Raw genomic sequence first — 20504 nt, 5'->3', positions numbered from 1 at the left:
TTGAGTTGCCTTTTAGGCAAGTCTGTAAAGTAACTCTTGTACCTGCTGGAGTTGTATGTATGATAGTCACTGGAGTGTCGTGGCAGGTGTGTGGTGGTCAGAGGACAACTTTGAGAGCTGGTTCTCCTTCTAGGGTGAGTTCTAGTCCCTTTATTTGCTGCACTATCTCTCCTCCTCCGGTAATTTATTTTGTAAATTACATTTATTTGGTGTGTGTTGTGGCCGGGAGGCATTTAAGTGGGTGAGTTGCAATTAAGAGAACAATTTGTGGGAGTGTTGTTCCACCACGTGAGTCTTGGGGATTGAACTCAGGTTGTCAGGCTTGGCAGCAAGTGTCTTTACTCCCTGAACCATCTTGCCAGTCTCACTGGAATATTTTAGAGCAAATTCTACACATTTATACATTCCTAAATTACTGTTGTATTACTACTGTTGTTTTTTGGTTTATTTGTTTTTCTCTGGAGACAGGGTCTCTGTTTGTAGCCCTGGCTGTCCTGGAATTAGCTCTGTAGACCAGGCTGGCCTTGAACTCACTGAGATCAGCCTGCCTCTGCCTCCCAAGTGCAGGGATTAAAGACATGGGGGTGGGGGGGAAGGCAGCTATTTCTTTTTGAGGGGTACAACCCAGGTTCAGCCTCTAGCACAGTCAAAATGGAATTTTGTGAATGCCTGTATATCACAGGTTGTGTGTTTGGCAGTGGGTGGGTGAAAGCAGGGTGTAATGTAGTCCAGGCTATCTGGCCTTGATACATAGCAGAGGATGACCTTGATCAAGCACCTGATCTTGTTGGGCTTACAAGTGTGTAACACAAATGCTTGGCTTGAATGAAACCTTTAATAGTTTGTTCCCTGTACTGTCATTTTACTCAAGAGATCGGTTATCCGCCTTTATCTGATTGTTTGCTGGAAGTATTTCCCATGTTTCTCTTCCTCGGTGGTTCCAATCCTTTGATAAGAATTATTTGGTTGGGGACTGGAGAGTGGCTCAGTGGTTAAGAGGACCCGGGTTCTATTCCCAGCACCCACATGGCAGCTAACAACTGTCTGTAACCCCAAGATCTGGCACCCTCACACATACATGCAGGCAAAGCACCAATGCAGATTTTAAAAAAAATGATTTGGTGGAATTGACACATTCTGTATGTCCACAGTGGCACCCAATCAGTCAAATGTGAATCTACAATGGTGTGTCTGGGCACTAGTAATTTTATAAGCTTCCAGGTGGTTCAAATACAGCTTTACAAAGTTACACCTTACCTTACATTTGTGTCTGTACTATTAATCTGACCCGTATTTAGGAGCAAGAGTACCCTTGCCTATTAAAAATTGAGACTAAAGCCAGGCAGTAGTGGCATACACCTATGATCCCAGCACTCGGGAGGCAGGCAGGAGGATTTTTGGAAATTGAGGCCATCATGGTTTACAGAGCTAGTTAGTTCCAGGACAGACGGGGCTACATATAGAAATGCTGTCTCAAAAAACAAAGAAAAAGATGCTGAGCAAAGGTACTGGTTGGCCAACCTGGGCTGGGTAGAGAGACTGTCTAGGAACGAAGCAAAGCGGAGCATTAGGAGGTCTCTCCACCTCGTTGTGCTACAGATTGGGATTGAGTCTTGACTGCATGACAGTAAAAATTTTTTTTTATTTTGTGTATTTTTTATTTTGTGTATGTGTGCATGTATGCCACAGTGTGCAGATGCAGGTCAGAATTTGGCTTGTTGGAGTCAGTTTTCTTCCACAGTGTATGTTCCAAGAAGCCATCACATGGGTACTTGAGCAACATTTTTATAGGCTAGTGTCTTCCATAACCAGTAAGAGAAATCAGTTCATCCTTACATTGTGCTGTCACTAGGAGATTATCTTTGGGATTTTGAATGTTTAAATTCTCTGAGAAGACTGATCCCACTGTGTAGTCCTGACTGACCTGCCAGTGCTGAGATTAAAGGAGTGTGCTGCCATGGTGGTCTCATTGTCATTTTTCTTAGATTTTAAATTAGAAATCTTCTGTTTAGTAATTGCTTCTTTTTGAAAAAAAAAAAATTTATTTATGAGCGGTGACTCAGTGGTTAAGAGCACTGGCTGCTCTTTCAGTTAGGACCTGGGTCCCATTTCCAGCCCTAAATGACAGTTCACAACTGTCTGACTCTAGTCTTAGGGATCCAGTGCTGTCATTTGGCCTCCAAGAGCACAAGACACGTGGTGCACAGAGGTACATGCTGGCAAAACACCCATGCACGTAAGCAAAGTTTTTAAAGATTGTTTTATTATTTTAATTGTGTGTGTGTGTGTGTGTGTGTGTGTATACACGTGTACACACGTGAGCACACATGAGTACAGGGGTGCCCTCAGAGCCAGAGGTTTTGGATCTCCTGGAGTTGGAGTTTCTGGCAGTTACGAGCCTGTGTGACATGGGTACTGGGAATCGAACTCTGGTCCTCTGCAAGAGTGGCATATACTCTTAACCGATGAGCTGTCTTTCCAGACCTCTTGAGAGGTTTTTGTGTTCTTTGGCAAATTAATCTCTGTCCAGTCTCTACTTTGCCTTTCCTTTTCTTCCTCGTTCTGTTTTCCTGTCCCGTCTTTTTCCCTCCCTCCAGCACAGGTCTAGTTCTGTAGTCCTGGCTGATCTGGAGTTTGAGACGTAGGCCAGCCTCCTGCTTCTGCTGCTTTAGTGCTGGCCTTTTAGGTGTGTGCCACTTGGCTGGGCTTCTGCCCCAGCTTTCTGTTCTGTAACAGGTCTAATAATTTTCCCGAAGGAAGTGGCTTTAAGATGTGCATGTAGCTGGGCGTGGTGGCAGAGGCAGGCAGATCCTCTGTGAGTTCAAAGCCAGCCTGGTCTACAAAATGAGTTCCAGGACAGCTAGAGCTGTTACACAGAGAAAACTGGAAGGGAAAGAAAGGGAAAAAAAAAAGATGTGTATGTAGGGGCTGGAGTCTGCTCAGTGATTGGGAATACTGCTGCTCTTCCAAAGGATCTAGGTTCAATTCCCTGCACTCACATGGCATCACAACTATCTGTAACTTCAGTTCCAGGGGATCTGACATCCTCACACACACATACATGCAGGCAAAACACTAATGCACATAATATAAATAAATCATAAAAAAATACTGTGTTCATGTGGTAACAGTATTTGTTATTTTGTTTGTTTTGAGACACTATATAGCTTTGGCTGACCTGGAACTAGGAGATCTGTCTGCCTTTACCTCCTGAGTGCTGAGATCAAAGTCATCAGTATCTGTAAGATTGCAGGTAGAATAGGTGTTGTTTTAATTAGTTTCCATTTGTAGGGTCTTAGGACAACAAATCTTTATGAATGCTATTATCTGAATCAAGAGCAGCTGACAGGTACCTACTTATGGGTCACTAAAGGATGGATAAGCAGCAGGCCGCCTTTGTGTTTGGTACTGAAGACTGGCGGTTGTGGTGACACCAAGTCATGTGGCTTTGGCTGTGCTGCTTTGAGAGACTAATTGCTTTGTGTCCACAGGCTCACCTGATCACTGGGGTTTGCATCTTCAGGGTAAAGTGCCATTGATTTGTTTCTTGGTGTATGGATTTTTGTTTTGTTGTTTTCTACATTAAGTAGGGTTGTGGATTTGTGTCTTTTTGTTGTTGTTGAATTTCTTTAGCTTTTTTTTTATTTCCTAAGTATAAGACACACTAGGCTTTCTTGTCTTCCTGTTGAATTGAGCTAATATTTTTTTTTTGTTTAACATTTCTCATATATTTTCATTTTGAAAAACCATGTTTTACAAGGAAAGACACTAGACCACTACCTCTCAAGTTTAAGTTCCATGACCTTAATGTCAATACATACAGATATGATTTAAAAAAAACAAAAAATGCACACACACAAGCTCTAGGTAGAACTGTAATAAATTCCTTTTATAAACAAAATCTTAACTGAAAAGCCACAGTAGATGGAAAGGAGAAAGGATATTACTTTGTAAAATCCAGTGAACATCTACAATAGTTTTACAGCACATTTAAGCACTCAAGGGTTTTATATCTTTACCTGCCTTCCATTTCTTAGTTGCTCCTTACAAATTTGACAATTATGAAATCAGACTTGACCTCAAATCCCGTCTTGAGTTTGAGTGCCAGGAAAATTGAGCTAATATTTTTTTTTTTTTTTTTTAGATTTATTTATTTATTATGTATACAGAAGAGGGCGCCAGATCTCATTACAGATGGTTGTGAGCCACCATGTGGTTGCTGGGAATTGAACTCAGGACCTCTGGAAGAGCAGTCAGTGCTCTTAACCTCTGAGCCATCTCTCCAGCCCTTGAGCTAATATTTTAAAACTAGGAAATGACCCTCATTTAGGTGACACTTAAAACATTAAAATTTACTTTGATGTGTATGAGTGCTTTGCCTGCATGTGTATGTACTGTCACATGTGTGCCTGTTAATCCACGGAGGTCGGAAGAGGACGTGGAACTTTTTGGAACTGGAGTAACAGATGGTTGTGAGCCACTATGTGGTTTCCAGGAACTCAACCCAGGTCCTCTGTAAGAGCAAGTACCCTTAATCTTTGAGCCATCACTTCAGCCCCAAATGGTGTCACCTTGCAGTTGAGTAATTCTGTTCCCATTTAACCTCTGGGTCCTGTGCTAGACAAGTGCCCTCCTACTTAGCTACAGCCCCAGCTCATCATTCTGAGTCTAAACCATCAGCCATATGAACAAGATTGTTTTATCAGTTCTTCAGGTGGGCTGGTGTAGATGGAGAAACACAGCTTTCTTGAAAGGAAATAGAAACTTTATCCTATAGCCAAATAGAAGTAACCATGGCCTGGGGACAAAGATTTAAGTTACCCTAAATACCATGTTCCCAATGTGGCAACAATTGCATGAAATTTTTCTAGCAACAGAGTAAAGTCATAAACAAAGGCAGTTTTTTGATACATGTAGAAACTGTTGGTTGAAGTTTCTGTCCCTCCAGTCAGCTCCCAAATAACCATACAGAGACTTATTAATTATAAATGCTCGCCCAATAGCTTAGTCTTGTTACTAACTAGCTCTTTCAACTTAAATTAACCCATATTTTTTACCTACATTCTACCATGAGGTGGTACCTTTTTTTAGCATGGTATGTTCATCTTGCTTTCTCCATGTCTTCTCTAGACTACATCCTTCTTCATTCCCTGCCCCCCCCCCCCCCCCCCCCCCCCCCCCCCGTCCGCAAGTCCCTTCTAACCTCTTCTTGCCTGTTGGCCATTAGCTCTTTAGGAAACAAATGAGAGCAACACATCTTCACACTGTACAAAAAGACTATTCTAAAACAGGAAACATCAAATAGGTGATTGCAACAAGTGGGGAGTCTCTGCTATTTATAGCTTGAGATGTTATCTGATGGTACTCTTAGCTTTTAGAACTGAGGGGACTGGACTGGGCAGTAGTGGCACACCCCTTACAATCCCAGCACTCAGGAGGCAGAGGCAGGTGGATTTCTGAGTTCAAGGCCAATCCAATCTACAAAGCTAGCTTTAGGATGGCCAGGACTGCCGAGAGACCCTGTTTTGATAAATAAAAAACAAAAACAGCAACAATGCTGGGTGGTGGTGTTTTCACGACTTTAATCCCAGTACTGGGAGGCAAAGGCAGGTGAATCTCTTGAGTTTGAGACCAGCCTGGTCAAGGACATCCAGGGCTACACAGAGAAACAAACACAACAAAAAAACCCCACAGTAATAAAAAGGTGGGGTCTGTTAGAATGTCCAGAAAGCTCTTAGCCATGAAGATCTTTGGTGAAACACAGGTGGCAGTAATAATACATGGCCATTTAGGGGCCCAAAGACAGCCCAAGATAATTTGGTTCTGGGTCTTGACCATCCCACCTCTCCAAACACGTTCTCGGTCTGTCTGTCAGCCTTGCACTGCATTGAACATAGTGTGGCTATGTCTGGGCATTTGAGTCTGCACTGAACTTTGTTGTATAAAAGAGACAGATGGTCCAGTGAAGTGTTCACCCCAGTAAAGATATGTTTCCTCACAGGCTATAAGTGTGGTGGCTGGGCCTTTGTAGTTTGTAGTTGATGTCCTTGGGCATTGTTGGATGTAGTTGACTTCATGTGCTTTGAGGGTAAGATCAAAACTTTTTCCAAAGAGTTTAGAATTTGGACATTTGTGAATATACGTAAGTATGTATGCATATGTTTATTTATTCACTTGGAGACAGGGTCTCATTGTTTAGCTTTGCTGTTCTGGAACTCATGAAGACCAGACTGGTCTTGAACTCAGAGATTGCCTTCTTCTGTCTTCCAAGTGCTAAGATTAAAGGCATATGCCATCATACCTGGCCTGTATAGGTGCATTTAAACACTTTTTGTGTATATACTCAATTTGTGTATGTGCACATGCTCATGGCTTTTATTAATTAAGGAGTCATTATGATTAAAACATTAAGAACATTTTTAACGCTGGGCGGTGGTGGCGCACGCCTTTAATCCCAGCACTCGGGAGGCAGAGGCAGGTGGATCTCTGTGAGTTCGAGGCCAGCCTGGTCTCCAAAGCGAGTTCCAGGAAAGGCGCAAAGCTACACAGAGAAACCCTGTCTCGAAAAACCAAAAAAAAAAAAAAAAAAAAAAAAAGAACATTTTTAGATGTCTGGGGAGATGACTCAGCAGTTAAGAGCACTGACTGCTCTTCCAGAGGACCCGAGTTCAAATCCCAGCACCCACATGGAAGCTCACAACTATTAACTCCCTAGATCTGACCCTCAAACAGACATACATGCAGGCAAAACACCAATGCACATAAAAAAAAAAAAAAAACCAAACATTTTTAGATTTACTTATTTTGGAACAAAGTCTTGCTATATAGACTGGGCTGGAACTCTCAGAGATCTTCCTTCCTCAGCCTTGGATTACTGGGATTAAAGGGTGTGTGCCATTATACCCAGTTAGACTCACTGTGTTTTATGTGTGTGGGTGTTTTGTCTAATTGTATGGTTAGTGCCCATAGAGTTAGAAGATGGTGTCAAATGCCCTGGGACTGTAGTTAAGGATGATTGTGAGCCACCAGGGCATTGAACCTGGGACCTCTAGGAGAACAGCCAATGCTCTTGACTGCTGAATTAAGGTGCTTGGAAAAGTGGTAGCTGGTTGTCAAGAAGTGGAGTGAAGTTGAGTTGAAAAGGCCAAACCCAGAGCCCACTGTGTTCAACTCAAAAGATGCTGCTGTAGATGTGAGGTTGTCTGGTTGGAGAGTTGAGTCCTTTCTGTTGGTCAGTGTCAGTTGAGACATTGAGTTTTTTGTGCATCTCATGCATTTTCTGGCATGCGCCACCATCTCCCTGATGCCTGTAGAGTTCTTTGCCAGCTGCTGTTGTAGTTTAAGTGTGATAGCTGTCTTATCGTGATTGCTCTTGGTTATTGTCTACTTAATAGCCTTGGTGCTTCTCATCTTCAAGGCTGAAGGTGAAAGTTTTCTTGCTTCCTTTGCAAAGCAACATATCATTCTTTTATTAGTATTTATTTTTATTTTGTGTCTATAAGTAGTTTGCTTGAATGTATGTCTGAGCAGCATGAACATACCTGGTATCTTTAGAAGTCAGCAGAGTGCGTTAGGTTCTTTGGGACTGGAGTTGCGGACAGTTGAGCATTATGTGTACTGGGAACAGAATCCAGGCCCTCTGCAAGAGCAGTCAGTGAGTGCTCTTTCTGCTGCCGACCCGTCTGTCCAACCACCTGCAAAACTTCACCCCTGCTGCCTATTGTGCTGGCGTTGGTAGCAGTTTCTGGTCCAAGTGTGCTGTTGATGTTAGGAGTTGCTGTACAGCCCATTTTGAACTCAAAGATGATTGGGTGAACTTGGCTTTTGTTTAACCCCATTCCTGTATTATAAAACAAATATAAAATAGCAAGTAATAAATCATTAGCAAAAAAGGTACTCATTAAAATCCTGTATAACATACTCACATTTATTAAGAATGTTGTACTCCAGTACAATATGACATTTCCACATTGAAAAACCACTGCTACTGTTGTACAGCCACATATGAAAACCTCTCAGATGTGTATTTGCTGTCTTTATATCCTCAATACAGTGGCTGTGAGAGAAGTAGGAGCTGTGTTTCATTTCCTCAGCTCCTTAATCTAGCCAGCTTCTTAGTCACATGTCCGTGCATAGAGGCAGGTGCCTGCAGTCTCAGCTCAGACAGCTGAGGCATGAGAATCTTGAGTGGAGGCCAACCCAGGCTTCCATCCATAACATAACTGTCTCAAAAACAAAATGCATCATTTCATAGTATTGGTGCAGTGATGGAGTTTGGCTGTACAGTGCTTCCTGTTCATGTAGGAAGCTCTGGGTTAATCCCCAGAACTACAAAACAACACCCACCCCAAGGAAGCAAACCAGACCTACAGCCTCTGATGCAGACTTACACAAGTCTCCTGCACAACTGCTGAGATTAAAAAATCTTTCTGAAATATTTTACTTGTTTTACTAGAGTCTGTCTAGGTTGTGATTTATCGTTGTTGGGTGGGGTGTGTGTGTGTGTGTGTGTGTGTGTGTGTGTGTGTGTGTGTGTGTGTGTGTTGAGACTGTCCCACTATAGTTCAACTGGCCTCCCAGCAAGAGATCTGCCTGCCTCTGCTAAGTCTTAAAGGTTTTTGCCACCATGCCCAGTTGTGTTAGGTGTTCTTGGTTTTTCTTTTTTCCCCGAGACAGGGTTTCTCTGTGTAGCTTTGGCTATCTTGGAACTTGCTCTGTAGACCAGGCTGGCCTCAAACTGGAAGAGATCTACTTCCCAAATGCTGGGATCACAGGTGTGTGCCACCACCACTGCCCGGCTGTTAGGTGTTTTTAATTAAGTTTTTGTGTTTTGAGATAGTGTCACAGGGAGCCCATCAAGTACTTCAGCCCATAATTTTTCTTAATACTAAATTATTCAAGCCTGTGTAATAAAGGAGTAAGTTATATTAGTTTTTAGAGTTACATACACTTAAGCATAAAGTGCTCATTAATTAAAAAAAACACTTGAAGACTACTTTATATTAGATGTATCTTTTAAGTCTTTTATGGGAATATCTGCCAGGTGGTAGGGAAGATGAGTTGAGAAGTTGAAAGATATTTTCTATAGCTTTTTCTATCACTCTACATAAAGAAAATTCTTATGTTGGAATCAGGCTGTTTTACATTTGGATTAAGAACAGAAGTCCATTGTTAACTAATAGTTTTCTGTACCCCAATAATAGTCAGTTTCTCCACTGACTCAGTAAGCCAGATCAGACCAAATTGAAAAAGTAAAATAGGCTTATTGAGCAAAGCAACTCTGAGTGAGTTCTCCAGCTCCAGAGATCGAAGCAGAAGTCATACACTCAAACTAAAGCCAGGGAGCATATATACCCTGTAGGCCAGGGGGTGATGACGTGTCCACCACGTGCTGGGTTTGTGTCCAAGTATTGTCAAAAGCTAGAATGCTTAGGCGGGGACTTGGGCTGCTGGCAACTTCAGGGGAGGAGCTGCCACAGCTGCCAGAATGCGGAACTGGGCTTTCTGGTGCCTTCCCTTTGTTCAGAGATCTCTGAGAGGGTGGGGTTTGGAGAGAGAGGAATGGGGCTCTCCAGATCAAGCAGGAGTGAGCTGGAGGTTCCAGCTGAACATTAACCAATAGTTGAGGTCATTGTAGATCTATAATTACACGTGTCAGAGTTTCTCTGGAGGAGTGTGCCCCAGAGTTTGAAAATGTTGATGTCTACAGTGCTGATGCCTGCTAGTCTGAGTGGGTTCATTCTGCCCAGTGGGATTTATCATTCCAGAAGTGCTGGGCATTCCAATACAGATAGCCAGTGAGAATGAAGTTGAATGTGGTGGCTCATACCTATAATCCCAGCATCCTGGAGGCTAAGGCAGAGGATTGGTGCAAGTTCAAGGCCAGCCTGATCTGCTTAACAAGTGTCAGGCCAGCCAGGGAGGGATATAGAGGGAAGCTGTCATAAAAATAAAAATGGGGAAAAAAAACAGTTCACTAATGACCAATAAGAAAATGTAACACTCTTTAACACACAGGTATAAACAGTAGGAATAACAGAAAGGCTAAAAGAGAAACTACAAATTTCAAAACCAACTCCAGTCAAGATGAGGTCCCCATGGACAAGCAGGTAGAGAAGTCAAGTATATACTTGGGAGGCAGAGGCAGGGGCATCTCTGTGAGTTCTAAAACATATATAATTAATTAATTAAAAGAATGATTAGTAAAAAAAAAAAAAAAAAAAAAATAAAAATGGGCTGAGAGATGACTCAGCTGTTAAGAGCACTAACTGTTCTTCCAGAGGACTCTAGTTCAATCCCCAGCAACTACATGGTGACTCACAACTGTCTGTAACTCCATTTCCTTGGGATCTGACATTTTCATGCCAATGCACATAAAATAAAGTTAAATAGGGGCTGGAGAGGTGGCTCAGGTTAAGAGCACTGGCTGCTCTTCCAGAGGTCCTGAGTTCAATTCCCAGCAACCACATGGTGGCTCACAACCATCTGTTATGAGGTCTGGTGCCCTCTTCTAGCCTGTAGGGACACATGCAGGCAGAACACTGTATACATAGTAAATAAATCTTTTTTTTTTAAAGTTAAATAAATTATTTTAAAAAAATAAAGAAACCATAAGCAGGCAACATTTAGTTTTATTTCAGATACAGTCATGTTATTCAACTGTGTGCATCTTCATGAGTTAAACTCCAGTTCTCTTTGTGTTTGCTCTGTGGTTTATCCTTATTGAGGTGTAATTAACTTCTGTCTAATCTCTTATTTAAAGTGTTGTGTAGCTTGAGTTTTCCTGCCTACCCCACAGTCAGGACAAATCTCTATCACCCGCCAGTCCCACAGCCACTCAGACCCTGTATGGCCGTGGCAGGCTTCTTGCTAACTGTTCTTATATCTTAAATTAACCCATTTCTATAAATCTATACCTTGCCACGTGGCTCGTGGCTTACCGGCATCTTTACATTCTGCTTGTCCTGGCGGCAGCTGGCTGTGACTCTGTTACTCAGCCTTTCATTTCCCAGAATTCTCTCTCCTTGTCCTGCCTATACTTCCTGCCTGGCCACTGGCCAATCAGTGTTTTATTTATATAGAGCGATATCCACAGCAGTGTTGACTTTGATAAAAGCTGAATGTTGTCACCACAGTGAAGACAGTGAAGAGCTCTCCTGGTGCCGTCCTGCGTTTCTGAGGTGCTCTGACTGCAGCAGGCGGTCTCTGCCTTCTTAAGCACAGTTGTCTCTGTTGTACCCTCTTTTAGGTTTTTCAAGACAGGGTTTCTCTGTAACAACCCTGGCTGTCCTGGAACTAGTCCTGTAGCCCAGGCTGGCCTCAAGCTTACAGAGACCCGCCTCCCGAGTGCTGGGATTGAAGGCGTGGGCTACCACAGCCCGTCTGTGTTGTGTCCTCTGTATTACTTGAGTTTCTTTGTCCTTTGAGTCTTGATGCATGTATACAATGTCCCAGCTCCTTAGATTCCCCCTCTCCAGCACTGCCCCTTATCACCTTCATCACTTCCTTCCTTCTTTTTAATCTAATTAGTGCTGTCCACATGTGCAGAGGTGTTGGGGCCATCTTTTCCAGTCACCTCTAGCAGGAGGCAGGGGCAGGCGGATCTCTGAGTTCGAGGCCAGCCAGGTCAACAGAGTGAGTTCCAAGACAGGCTCCAAAGCTACACAGAGAAACCCTGTCTGGAAAAAACATAAAACAAACAAACAAACAAACAAAAAATAGTCAGCTCTAACCCTGTGGCCTGGAACTTGATATGTAGACTCTGAGTTGACCTTGAACTTGAGTCCTGCCTACCTCTGCCTTCTAAGTTCTGGGATTATAGGTGTAAGCTACTGTGCTTGGTTTAATAATTTCTTTTTATTGTTATATATTATACCGGTATTGTATAGCATATTTACTTATTCATTTGTGACTGGGAATTCGTTTATACCTTAATTGAAAAGAAGCTGTTAACACTCATATAGGACCTAGAGAGATGACTCAGTGGCTAAGAGTGCTTGATGCTTTTGCAGAGGACTGGGGTTTGATTCCCACTACCTACATGTTGACCTATAGTCGTTAGTTGTTAACTCCAATTCTAGGGAAATTTGACTCCCTCTTTTGAACTGAAGGCACATGCATAGTACACGAGACAGACGTGCAGGCAAAACAGTTATACACAGACATCTTAAAAATACTAAAAATTTAATGTGCCTACTTATGAGCATGTGTTTTAAATACTGTTACTTTGGAGTGGAGTGGCTGAACTGTTTTCAAAAGTTCTAGTACCTTATATACCCAACAGACATTTCTCCATTTTTGATTTTGCCTTTGCTCGTTGAGATGGGGTGTCATATAGCTCAAGGTCGTCTTGAACTTGCTTTGTAGCTGAGACTGGCATTGAACTGCCTCTGCCTCCCAAGTGCTGGGCTTACAGGTGTCTGGCTAGTTTCTCCATCTGGTCAGTCTTTAATACTAGCCAGGCTAGTCTAGTTGATAGTAGCAGTGGCTCCTGGAGGTTTGAGTTTGCTTCACTGCTTGGCTCTCTGGGTGTCTTCCTGCCCATTTGCCCCCGGTCACGGTCTATGATGTCTGCTCAAACCGTCAGGTCAGAATTGGGTTCTGAGTGAGTGTTTGGATGGAGTGCTGAGTGCTGTTGAACGCTGAGCCTGTCTCGTCTGTTGTAGGTGCGAGCTCTGTACTAGATGGGCGCTTTGCAGTGTTTCTGTCACCACCGCTCGGTTCCCTCAGCAGTGCTTTTTGAGGAACACCTTTGAAGAAGAGCAGTTTTCTCTTTGGTTTGTTGTTCCGGTGTCATTAGAAATCGGACCCCCAGATCGATCATAAAAATTTCTTTTTATGTCTCTATAAATGTGACTTATAAAGTGACAATTTTATTATATATGATGGTCATATCTACTGTTTACATTTTTTGTTCTAATAAGTGTTTAGTTTTCATTTATACATGATCAGTGTTGAGATACTCAGGCCCCTGTTCATTCCCAACATGTAAGCACAACAGAAGTATACATTAAAGGTTGATTGTTTTTGAGAAATAGTGTCTGTCCTTGTTCTAGCGCCATTTATTGGGAAAACGTTTTCTGCACTGAACAGCATTTGTCCCTTTGTCAGAAACTGCCAGGTTCTTTCTTCACAGTTCATTCTATGATGTGTCTGTTCTCTGACACCATCCTGTTTATTGATTATACCTCTATAACAAGTCTTGAGACTGAGTATTGTTTGCACCTTTTCAAAGTTAGTCATTTGTATAGAATTTTAGAATAAAATGGTCAGTTTCTGTAAAGAAAAATCTTAGAGTTTTGATTAGAGGTTGAGTCTATAGACAGTTTACCGTTTAAGGTGTCTTTTTTTTTTTTTTACTACATTTTATAGTTTTCACTGTAATGTTCACATTTTAACAGACTGTTATGAATTTTAACAGACTGTTATGAATTAAAAAGACATGTTTGAGTACTCCTGTATGCAGTGTTGTTATTAAAACTTAACTCTCCTACCAGGTCTTGTCCAATCAGCATGTGGCTCCTGACCACCTGTTACAAATCTGCCAGCGCCTCGGCCCGATGCTGGATAAAGAAATCCCACCCAGTATTTCAAGAGTCACTTCTTTGCTTGGTGCAGGAAGGCAGTCTTTGCTACGTACAGCAAAAGGTACCTTAATTTGAAGAAGTGTTCTGCTTTGTATTAATAGCTTATGTTCTGATTGTGAAGTTGTGTAAGCGTTGTGAAAGGTAACAATGTAACTAATGCCATGGACTATAAATTCTCTGCAATTAGTGTAGATCTTTGAATTTTATCATGTGTTTAATGGGTCCTTTTGCATTTCAAAATTGATAAAGACACAGATGTTAAGCTAAAAGCTTGAATTTAAGATGTGTTTGAGGTTTTATCAATGTCAGTTCTTAATTTTTCCATTTTTGTAGCTCACTCATAACTTCAATGGCTGTAATTGTATGTGTCTAATAAACTCTTTAAATACTAGAATTATTACTTTTGATATTTAGATTCTGAAAGTCCTTTGTTATAAGGCGAAGTGATTTAAAAACAAAATATGATAGCAGCTTGAAAAAACATGCACCAAAAATGTAAACTTGCATGGTTCCTTTTATTTTTTTACTAACTTTTTTTTTTAATTTTTAAATTTTTTTTTGCTAAGTTATGTGCTAGCAAAATGTTTTGAATTGCTATACTTTTTCTGTTAGCTTCGTATAACTGACGTAGACTAAGTACCTGTGTGTGATATGCTCTATGTATACATGTGGCTAAACTGCTAATGGGCAAGTGTGTTGGTTCTGATCTTAGCAGACTTCAATTTCATTGTGATTCTTTTGTTACAAGCTGTTGCTGATGTAATGCTACCTCTTAGATGCTCCACTGGTACAAAGCTTGACTGAGAAAGAGCACCCCACTTCTTGTTTCATGCCAGCCCCGCTTGCCAGCCTTAGTTGTTTCTTGGTGCCCTGTAATCTTGCCGCACTGTGGCTCTCATCAGGAACTGTCCCCATCCTCCTTTTCAGCATCTTTGTCGTCATTTCCACCGTGAGTTGTTTCCAGCAGTTACAGGGTAGCACATTTCTTTCTCCTGTGTCAAGCTCAAGCTCAGTGTTGTTTTGTGAGGAGGCTTGTGTGAGGACTGGCAGACTTAGACGAGGTTTCAGCGAGGGCCCTACTTCTGCTCGTGTTTTTGTGCTCGTGCCCGAGGACGCTTTCTGTTCATGTAAAGCACGGCATGCCTGCTGGTGTGGGGTGCCCGAGCTCAGTGGAGGTAATTTAGTACGATGCCTCTCCCTTGTTGGCACTTGTGAGCAGCTTGTTCTAGCTCAGCAGGCGCGGAGCGTGAGCCCGCCTTGGCTTGTGCTCTTTTGTGTGCTCCCTTAGTGTGTCTCCTTTAGACCTGGGCAGTCTGTGTCTTTAGAAGGCTCATGCACACACACACACACACACACACACACACACACACACACACACACATGTATGTGCTCTTCTCTGGAGAGCTGCCTTCTGTCCTAATGTGGGAAGCTATTTAACTTGAACTCACTAATTCTTCCTGATGAGTTCAAGGCGATAGTACTGGCCAAACCAATTTTAAACTGAATGAGTCAAGTCAAAGATTTTTAGATACATCAGATAAGTTCAAAATATCTTCTTAAAATTCTACCCTTTTGAAAACTGGGGTTGTGATAAGACTGCTCATTTTAAATGTTGTATGGTATTTTTTATTGAACAATAAACAGTTAACTTGGTATCACAGTCCCTCTTACTAATCATTTACAGTGGATCTCTTTGAAGGTCCTGGAACCTTGGAGCCTCAGTTACCTCATTTGTAATTAGTGGGAACACCTACCTCACAGGGTTGTTGTGAGGACTCATGAGCTGATGTATGTGGGAAGCACTGGGTGGACTGTAAAGTGCTGTGTTGTCAGTGTCCCTGCTGCTGTACCTGAGATGTCTCCAAACTAGCTATAATGAACCTCCCCAGGCTTTTCTGTTAAAGTACATTAGCTGGTAAAACTTTGAATAAACAGTTTATTACAATGTACGTAAGTATTCTATAAGATCTTTCTTTGGGTTAACTGTCAAGATTTTATGTGTGTCTGAACTTCGTTTTAAAGACTGCAGGCACACAGTGTGGAAGGGCTCTGCCTTTGCTGCTCTTCATAGAGGAAGACCGCCTGAAATGCCTGTGAACTATGGCTCCCCACCAAGTCTTGGTGAGTGCGGTTGGCCTGTGAGGCCCCAAAACTGTTCCTTGAATTTCATGAAGACATTATAAATGCCGTGGAAGTGCTGGTAGAGTGTTACCGCAGTAGTAATAAGTACCAAATTTCAAATTTCTTGTTGGCTTCAAGTAATTAAAAATAACTGAAAACCATCATAGTGGTTATTTATAGTACAGTGAAAATTATCATAGTGGTTATGTTATAGTATAGTAAAATTAGGGCAAAGTGTGATTTCTTTGGATTTCTCAAACTCTAGAAACTGTTTTAGGATCTTTTTTATTTTCTACATATTGGCTCCCCCTTAACCATTTCCGTTGTTTTTATTTCCTAGTGGAGATACATCGAGGAAAACAGCTCACAGGGTGTTCTACTTTTAGCACAGCGTTCCCAGGAACTATGTACCAGCATATAAAGATGCACAGGAGGATTCTCGGACATCTGTCTGCTGTGTACTGTGTAGCATTTGATAGGACAGGACATAGAATCTTTACAGTGAGTTAATGTCTTAAACTGATTTGGTACCACCTGGAGTGCAGTAGCGTCTTAGAGTCCTAGCACATCTTAAAGAGCATGGAGAGACTGGTACTTCCCAGCCATAGAGATTTTGATCATGGAGATCTGGTGCGGGGTCTAAAATTTTGTTGTTCCAGTAAGTACTTCAAGTGAGGTCTGGGCTGCTTTGAGAGTGGCGGTTCCAAAACATTGAGGAATCTTGTGTAACTCCTGGGGAGGTGACAGTGAGTTTGAGGCTTGCTGGGTCTGCATGAGACCCTGCTTCAAAATAACTGCAGAGCTGTCTCTGGCTATGTTGGTTTTCAAATAATAGAAAGCACATAAATAAAAGTTTCTCTTCTAGCCCATTTGAGACTTAAGGGATTAAGTTACATTGAGATTAATCTTAAATTTATCAGTAAAAAATTCCCCCTTATCCCCCGCAGAATCCCAGATTAGTGATGTCTCATGCTTACATGGATCACTCACTGATTCAATATAAAACAACCTTTCTGTATTCAAGGGATTGTTTGAGAATTTAGAGTGTGACCATCCCAGTGTCTTTAGAAGAAAAAAAATTTTTTAAGCAGATTGAAAACATACTCAGATGTCTGGTGTCCCAGTATTGATTTTTGTAGCTTGGTGAACTAACTTGGTCCTGTAGCTGGTATTGGGGAGTTGGGAACTTAGGGTTGGACCCATTACTTTCTTGTGAGAGAACTTTGTGAAAATAGTACATGGGAGAATCTGACCCCGGAGGTTCTATGTCAACTTTGTGCTTTGAAGAAAGTCGCTATCTCTGTGTTGTGGTGATTGTAGTAGTTACCGTATTTGGCTGGAAAGGGAAGGAATAATAGTTAATGTGGGTGGTACCATCCCTGTTTCAGTTTAGTGGCTGCTCTGCTAACATTTGTATTGGGGTGTTGCTTTTTCTTAGGGGTCAGATGATTGTTTGGTAAAGATTTGGTCAACACATAATGGCCGCTTGTTGTCTACGTTAAGAGGCCATTCTGCAGAAATCTCAGACATGGCGGTGAACTACGAGAACACCCTGATTGCGGCAGGCAGCTGTGATAAGATCATCAGGGTGTGGTGCTTGAGGACCTGCGCCCCAGTCGCTGTGCTGCAGGGACACACGGGGTCAATTACATCTCTGCAGGTAACCTCTAGCCCAGTGACACTGAGACTTCAGTAACTAGTAAGATGATGTGATTATATGGTGCTCTAAAAACTTAACGTTCTATTTCTTTCTTAAAATGGATTTTGTGTGTATGGGTGTTGGGCTTGCATCTGTGTCTGTGCATCATTGTGTGTGCAGTGCCCTTGGAGGCCAGAAGAGGGTGGCTTGTGAGCTGCCGTGTGCATATTGAGTATTGAGCCCAGTCTTCTGTAAGAGCAGTGAATCATGGAGAGCTCCTGACAGCTGAGCAATCTCTAGCTCAGGTGATAATGTATTTCTGCAAATGATGAAGACTGTGTAAGGATGCAGAACTTTTTCTTTTCTTTCTTTCTTTCTTTCTTTCTTTCTTTCTTTCTTTCTTTCTTTCTTTCTTTCTTTCTTTCTTTCTCTCTCTCTCTCTCTCTCTCTCTCTCTCTCTCTCCTCCCTCCCTCCCTCCCTCCCTCCCTCCCTCCTCTCTCTCTCTCTCTTCTCTGTCTCTTTCTCCCTCCCCCCTTCCCTCCCTCCCCCTCTCCCCCTCTCCCCCTCTCTCCCCCTCTCCCCCTCTCCCCCTCTCCCCCTCTCCCCCTCTCTCCTTCTTCTCTTTTTGGTTTTTCGAGACAGGGTTTCTCTGTGTAGCTTTGCGCCTGTCCTGGAACTCACTTTATAGATCAGGCTGGCCTTGAACTCACAGATCCACCTGCTTTTGCCTCCTGAGTGCTGGGACTAAAGGCATGTGCCACCAACCACCCGGCAGGATGCAGAACTTTGAGGGTGAGTTACTGACTGCATTAAAGTCTATGTTTGAATTGGATGAGAGCCTGTTACAAACCAGTAATAGGTTATTTTTCTGTTTAAAACTTGTGGATTTTGATGAATTGATTAAATTTGGTAAAAAATCTTCCTACAATAAGTGGGAAGTAATTTTCAACATACATGAAGTGTAGAAAAATGTACTGGGTCCCTGTGGCCTGTCAGCTGCTGGCCAACCCTTCCCGACCAATTCAGCTTGTTTCTATAGCAAATTCTGCCCATATTAGTTCTTCTGGAAATGTTCCAGCTGGTAAATCTAAAACATAGTATTTCCTTTTAAAAACAACCTTCGTAATGTTAAAATTGTTAGTTGTCATGCAGATGAGTAATTTTATTTAGTTTGAATTGGAAGCAAAGCAAAGCCTGCACACCTTACAGTTGGCCACCGTAGATCAGTGGTCCTCAGCCTTCCTAACGCTGCAACCCTCTAATATAGTTAATGTGCAGTGACCCCAACCATAGAATTACTTTCATAGATGCCTTATAACAGTAGTTTTCTACTGTTATAAATTGTGATGTATATATTTCATGTGGGGCCCCTGTGGGTCACGACCCACAGGTTGAGAACCACTGCTGTAAGTTGAAAGACTTAAGCCCCAACCCTCCTTGCCTACCCTCCCCCCTTTGTATATAGTTCTGGTGCCTGCCCTGGATCTCGCTCTCTAGACCAGGCTGGCCTTGAACTCACAGAGATCTGCCTGGGGTCTATTTTTTTTTTTTCTTCTGTTGGAGGGACCTAGGCTGCTCATTTGTAGTCTGTGTTTTGGATGTTGTTGGTGGCATCCTGTGTTGTTTGTATCACCTTGTTTTGTGTTTCTTCTAAGTCAGCTTTCTACCTCAGAACAGTGGTACTTTGGTATTCATGAATTGACCTGCAGGGCCAGCTTAGATTGCTAAGCTCCGAGCGTGAGGGTTATGTTTTAATATGCTGTGGCAGAGCCTGAGAATCCCTGGTTATAACAAAGTTTCTAACACGGCTGTTGCATGGGAACGTCAGCTCTCCCGTCAGAGCTGCTGCTGTCCTCTGCATTAGAGCCCATTGACTATCACCTCACAACCATTGGCTCAGTGGGAACCTGAAAACGGTGCTATTCTGTGACTGGCCGTCCTGGAACTTAGATATCCACTTGCCTCTGCCTCCTGAGTGCTGGGATCAAAGGTGTGTGCCACTACCCCCAACCTTTGATTATTATTATTTTAAATCGCGTTTCTTAGGTTGAATTAAATTGTTAGATTTGTGAGGCTTTTAATGGCTTTTGTTGCCTTTGATTTGGATTTGATTGAAAGTACAGAGATGGTTCTATTTTCCTGTGTAGCTTTGGAATAAAGTTCTGTGATCAAAGATGACTTGATGCTTCTGCTGAGTCTTTTCAGACATACACTTACAAAGTTGTTCTTGAGCTGGGGAGATGGCTCAGTGGGTAAAGGCAATTGCTGCCAAGTTTGATCCCAGGAAGGAAAGAACTGAGTTCTACAAATTGATCTCTGACCTCTCTACCTGTGTGCCACGATGTATAATAAAGCTGTTCATTTTTATATGAAGAAATCTTGAAATTCATGAAAGGTTTTTAGGTGTCCATTATTTCTAGGCAGTAGTTAGATTATTTTTTGGAAAAGGTTACTTATTGTTTTAATTTTTGAGACAGTCTCATATAGCTTTGTTTGGCCGTCCACCTGATTTGTTACCAAGAGTGACCTTGAATTTAGTATCCTCAGCCTCCGCTTCCAGGGTTCAAGAGCTGGAATTAATTACAGGTGTGTACTACTACACTTACTGAATTACTAAGGATAAAACCACAGAGACTTTGCCAACTGAAATACATTCCCCACCCCAAGAAGTCTTTTAAGCTTAAAAATTAATTGAAACTGGCTAGGTGTCAAGTTAATATGATCTGATGAACCTGCAGGAAGTGGAGCGGCAGTGGAGGGAACCTGTGCTCGTCGATAGAACACACGCCTTGCCTGGAACAGTACTGTTGGCCACGGGGCCACGTGTGCTCACAGCCTGCTGAGCGGCTTCAGGACTGAGTGTGCCGCCTGCTGCCAGAGCAAGTCTCCTTGAGGTTCTGTGCTCCTTGTCAAGGGGTGCATTGAGAAGATTCTTAGAATTCAGTGACAGCATTGTTGAGTTTGTTGAGATTACGACCAGTATTTAGGGACTCGGTACAGTCCTGGCTGGAATGTACTTACTGAGTCCTGTCTGCTTGTGCTGACATAAAGGCCATTGCTTATGGTATTGCCTATAGGAAGATTAGATAGAGGATCAGAACACAAAGGTTGAAAAACTTGTCTTATCTAAGAATAATGACAGGTTTTAGCATCAGCC

At 42.3% G+C, this 20504-nt stretch overlaps 1 protein-coding gene across 2 annotated transcripts in view; it reads left to right on the top strand.

The window, feature by feature from the left end:
- Brwd1 (bromodomain and WD repeat domain containing 1) overlaps positions 1-20504 on the top strand; it is a 96720-nt gene that overhangs the window by 3281 nt on the left and 72935 nt on the right. For both annotated transcript variants that reach the window (XM_076549291.1, XM_076549292.1), the window contains exons 5-8: positions 13497-13647; positions 15609-15707; positions 16048-16208; positions 17146-17367. In XM_076549291.1, the coding sequence (XP_076405406.1) occupies positions 13497-13647; positions 15609-15707; positions 16048-16208; positions 17146-17367 (633 nt within the window). The remainder of the gene's footprint in view (positions 1-13496; positions 13648-15608; positions 15708-16047; positions 16209-17145; positions 17368-20504) is intronic.

This window comes from Peromyscus maniculatus, chromosome 12 (genome assembly GCF_049852395.1).
Source record: "Peromyscus maniculatus bairdii isolate BWxNUB_F1_BW_parent chromosome 12, HU_Pman_BW_mat_3.1, whole genome shotgun sequence".
Classification (NCBI taxonomy): domain Eukaryota; kingdom Metazoa; phylum Chordata; class Mammalia; order Rodentia; family Cricetidae; genus Peromyscus; species Peromyscus maniculatus.
The sequence above is the reverse complement of the archived record's forward strand: the minus strand, read 5'-3'. Positions and strand labels throughout refer to the sequence as shown.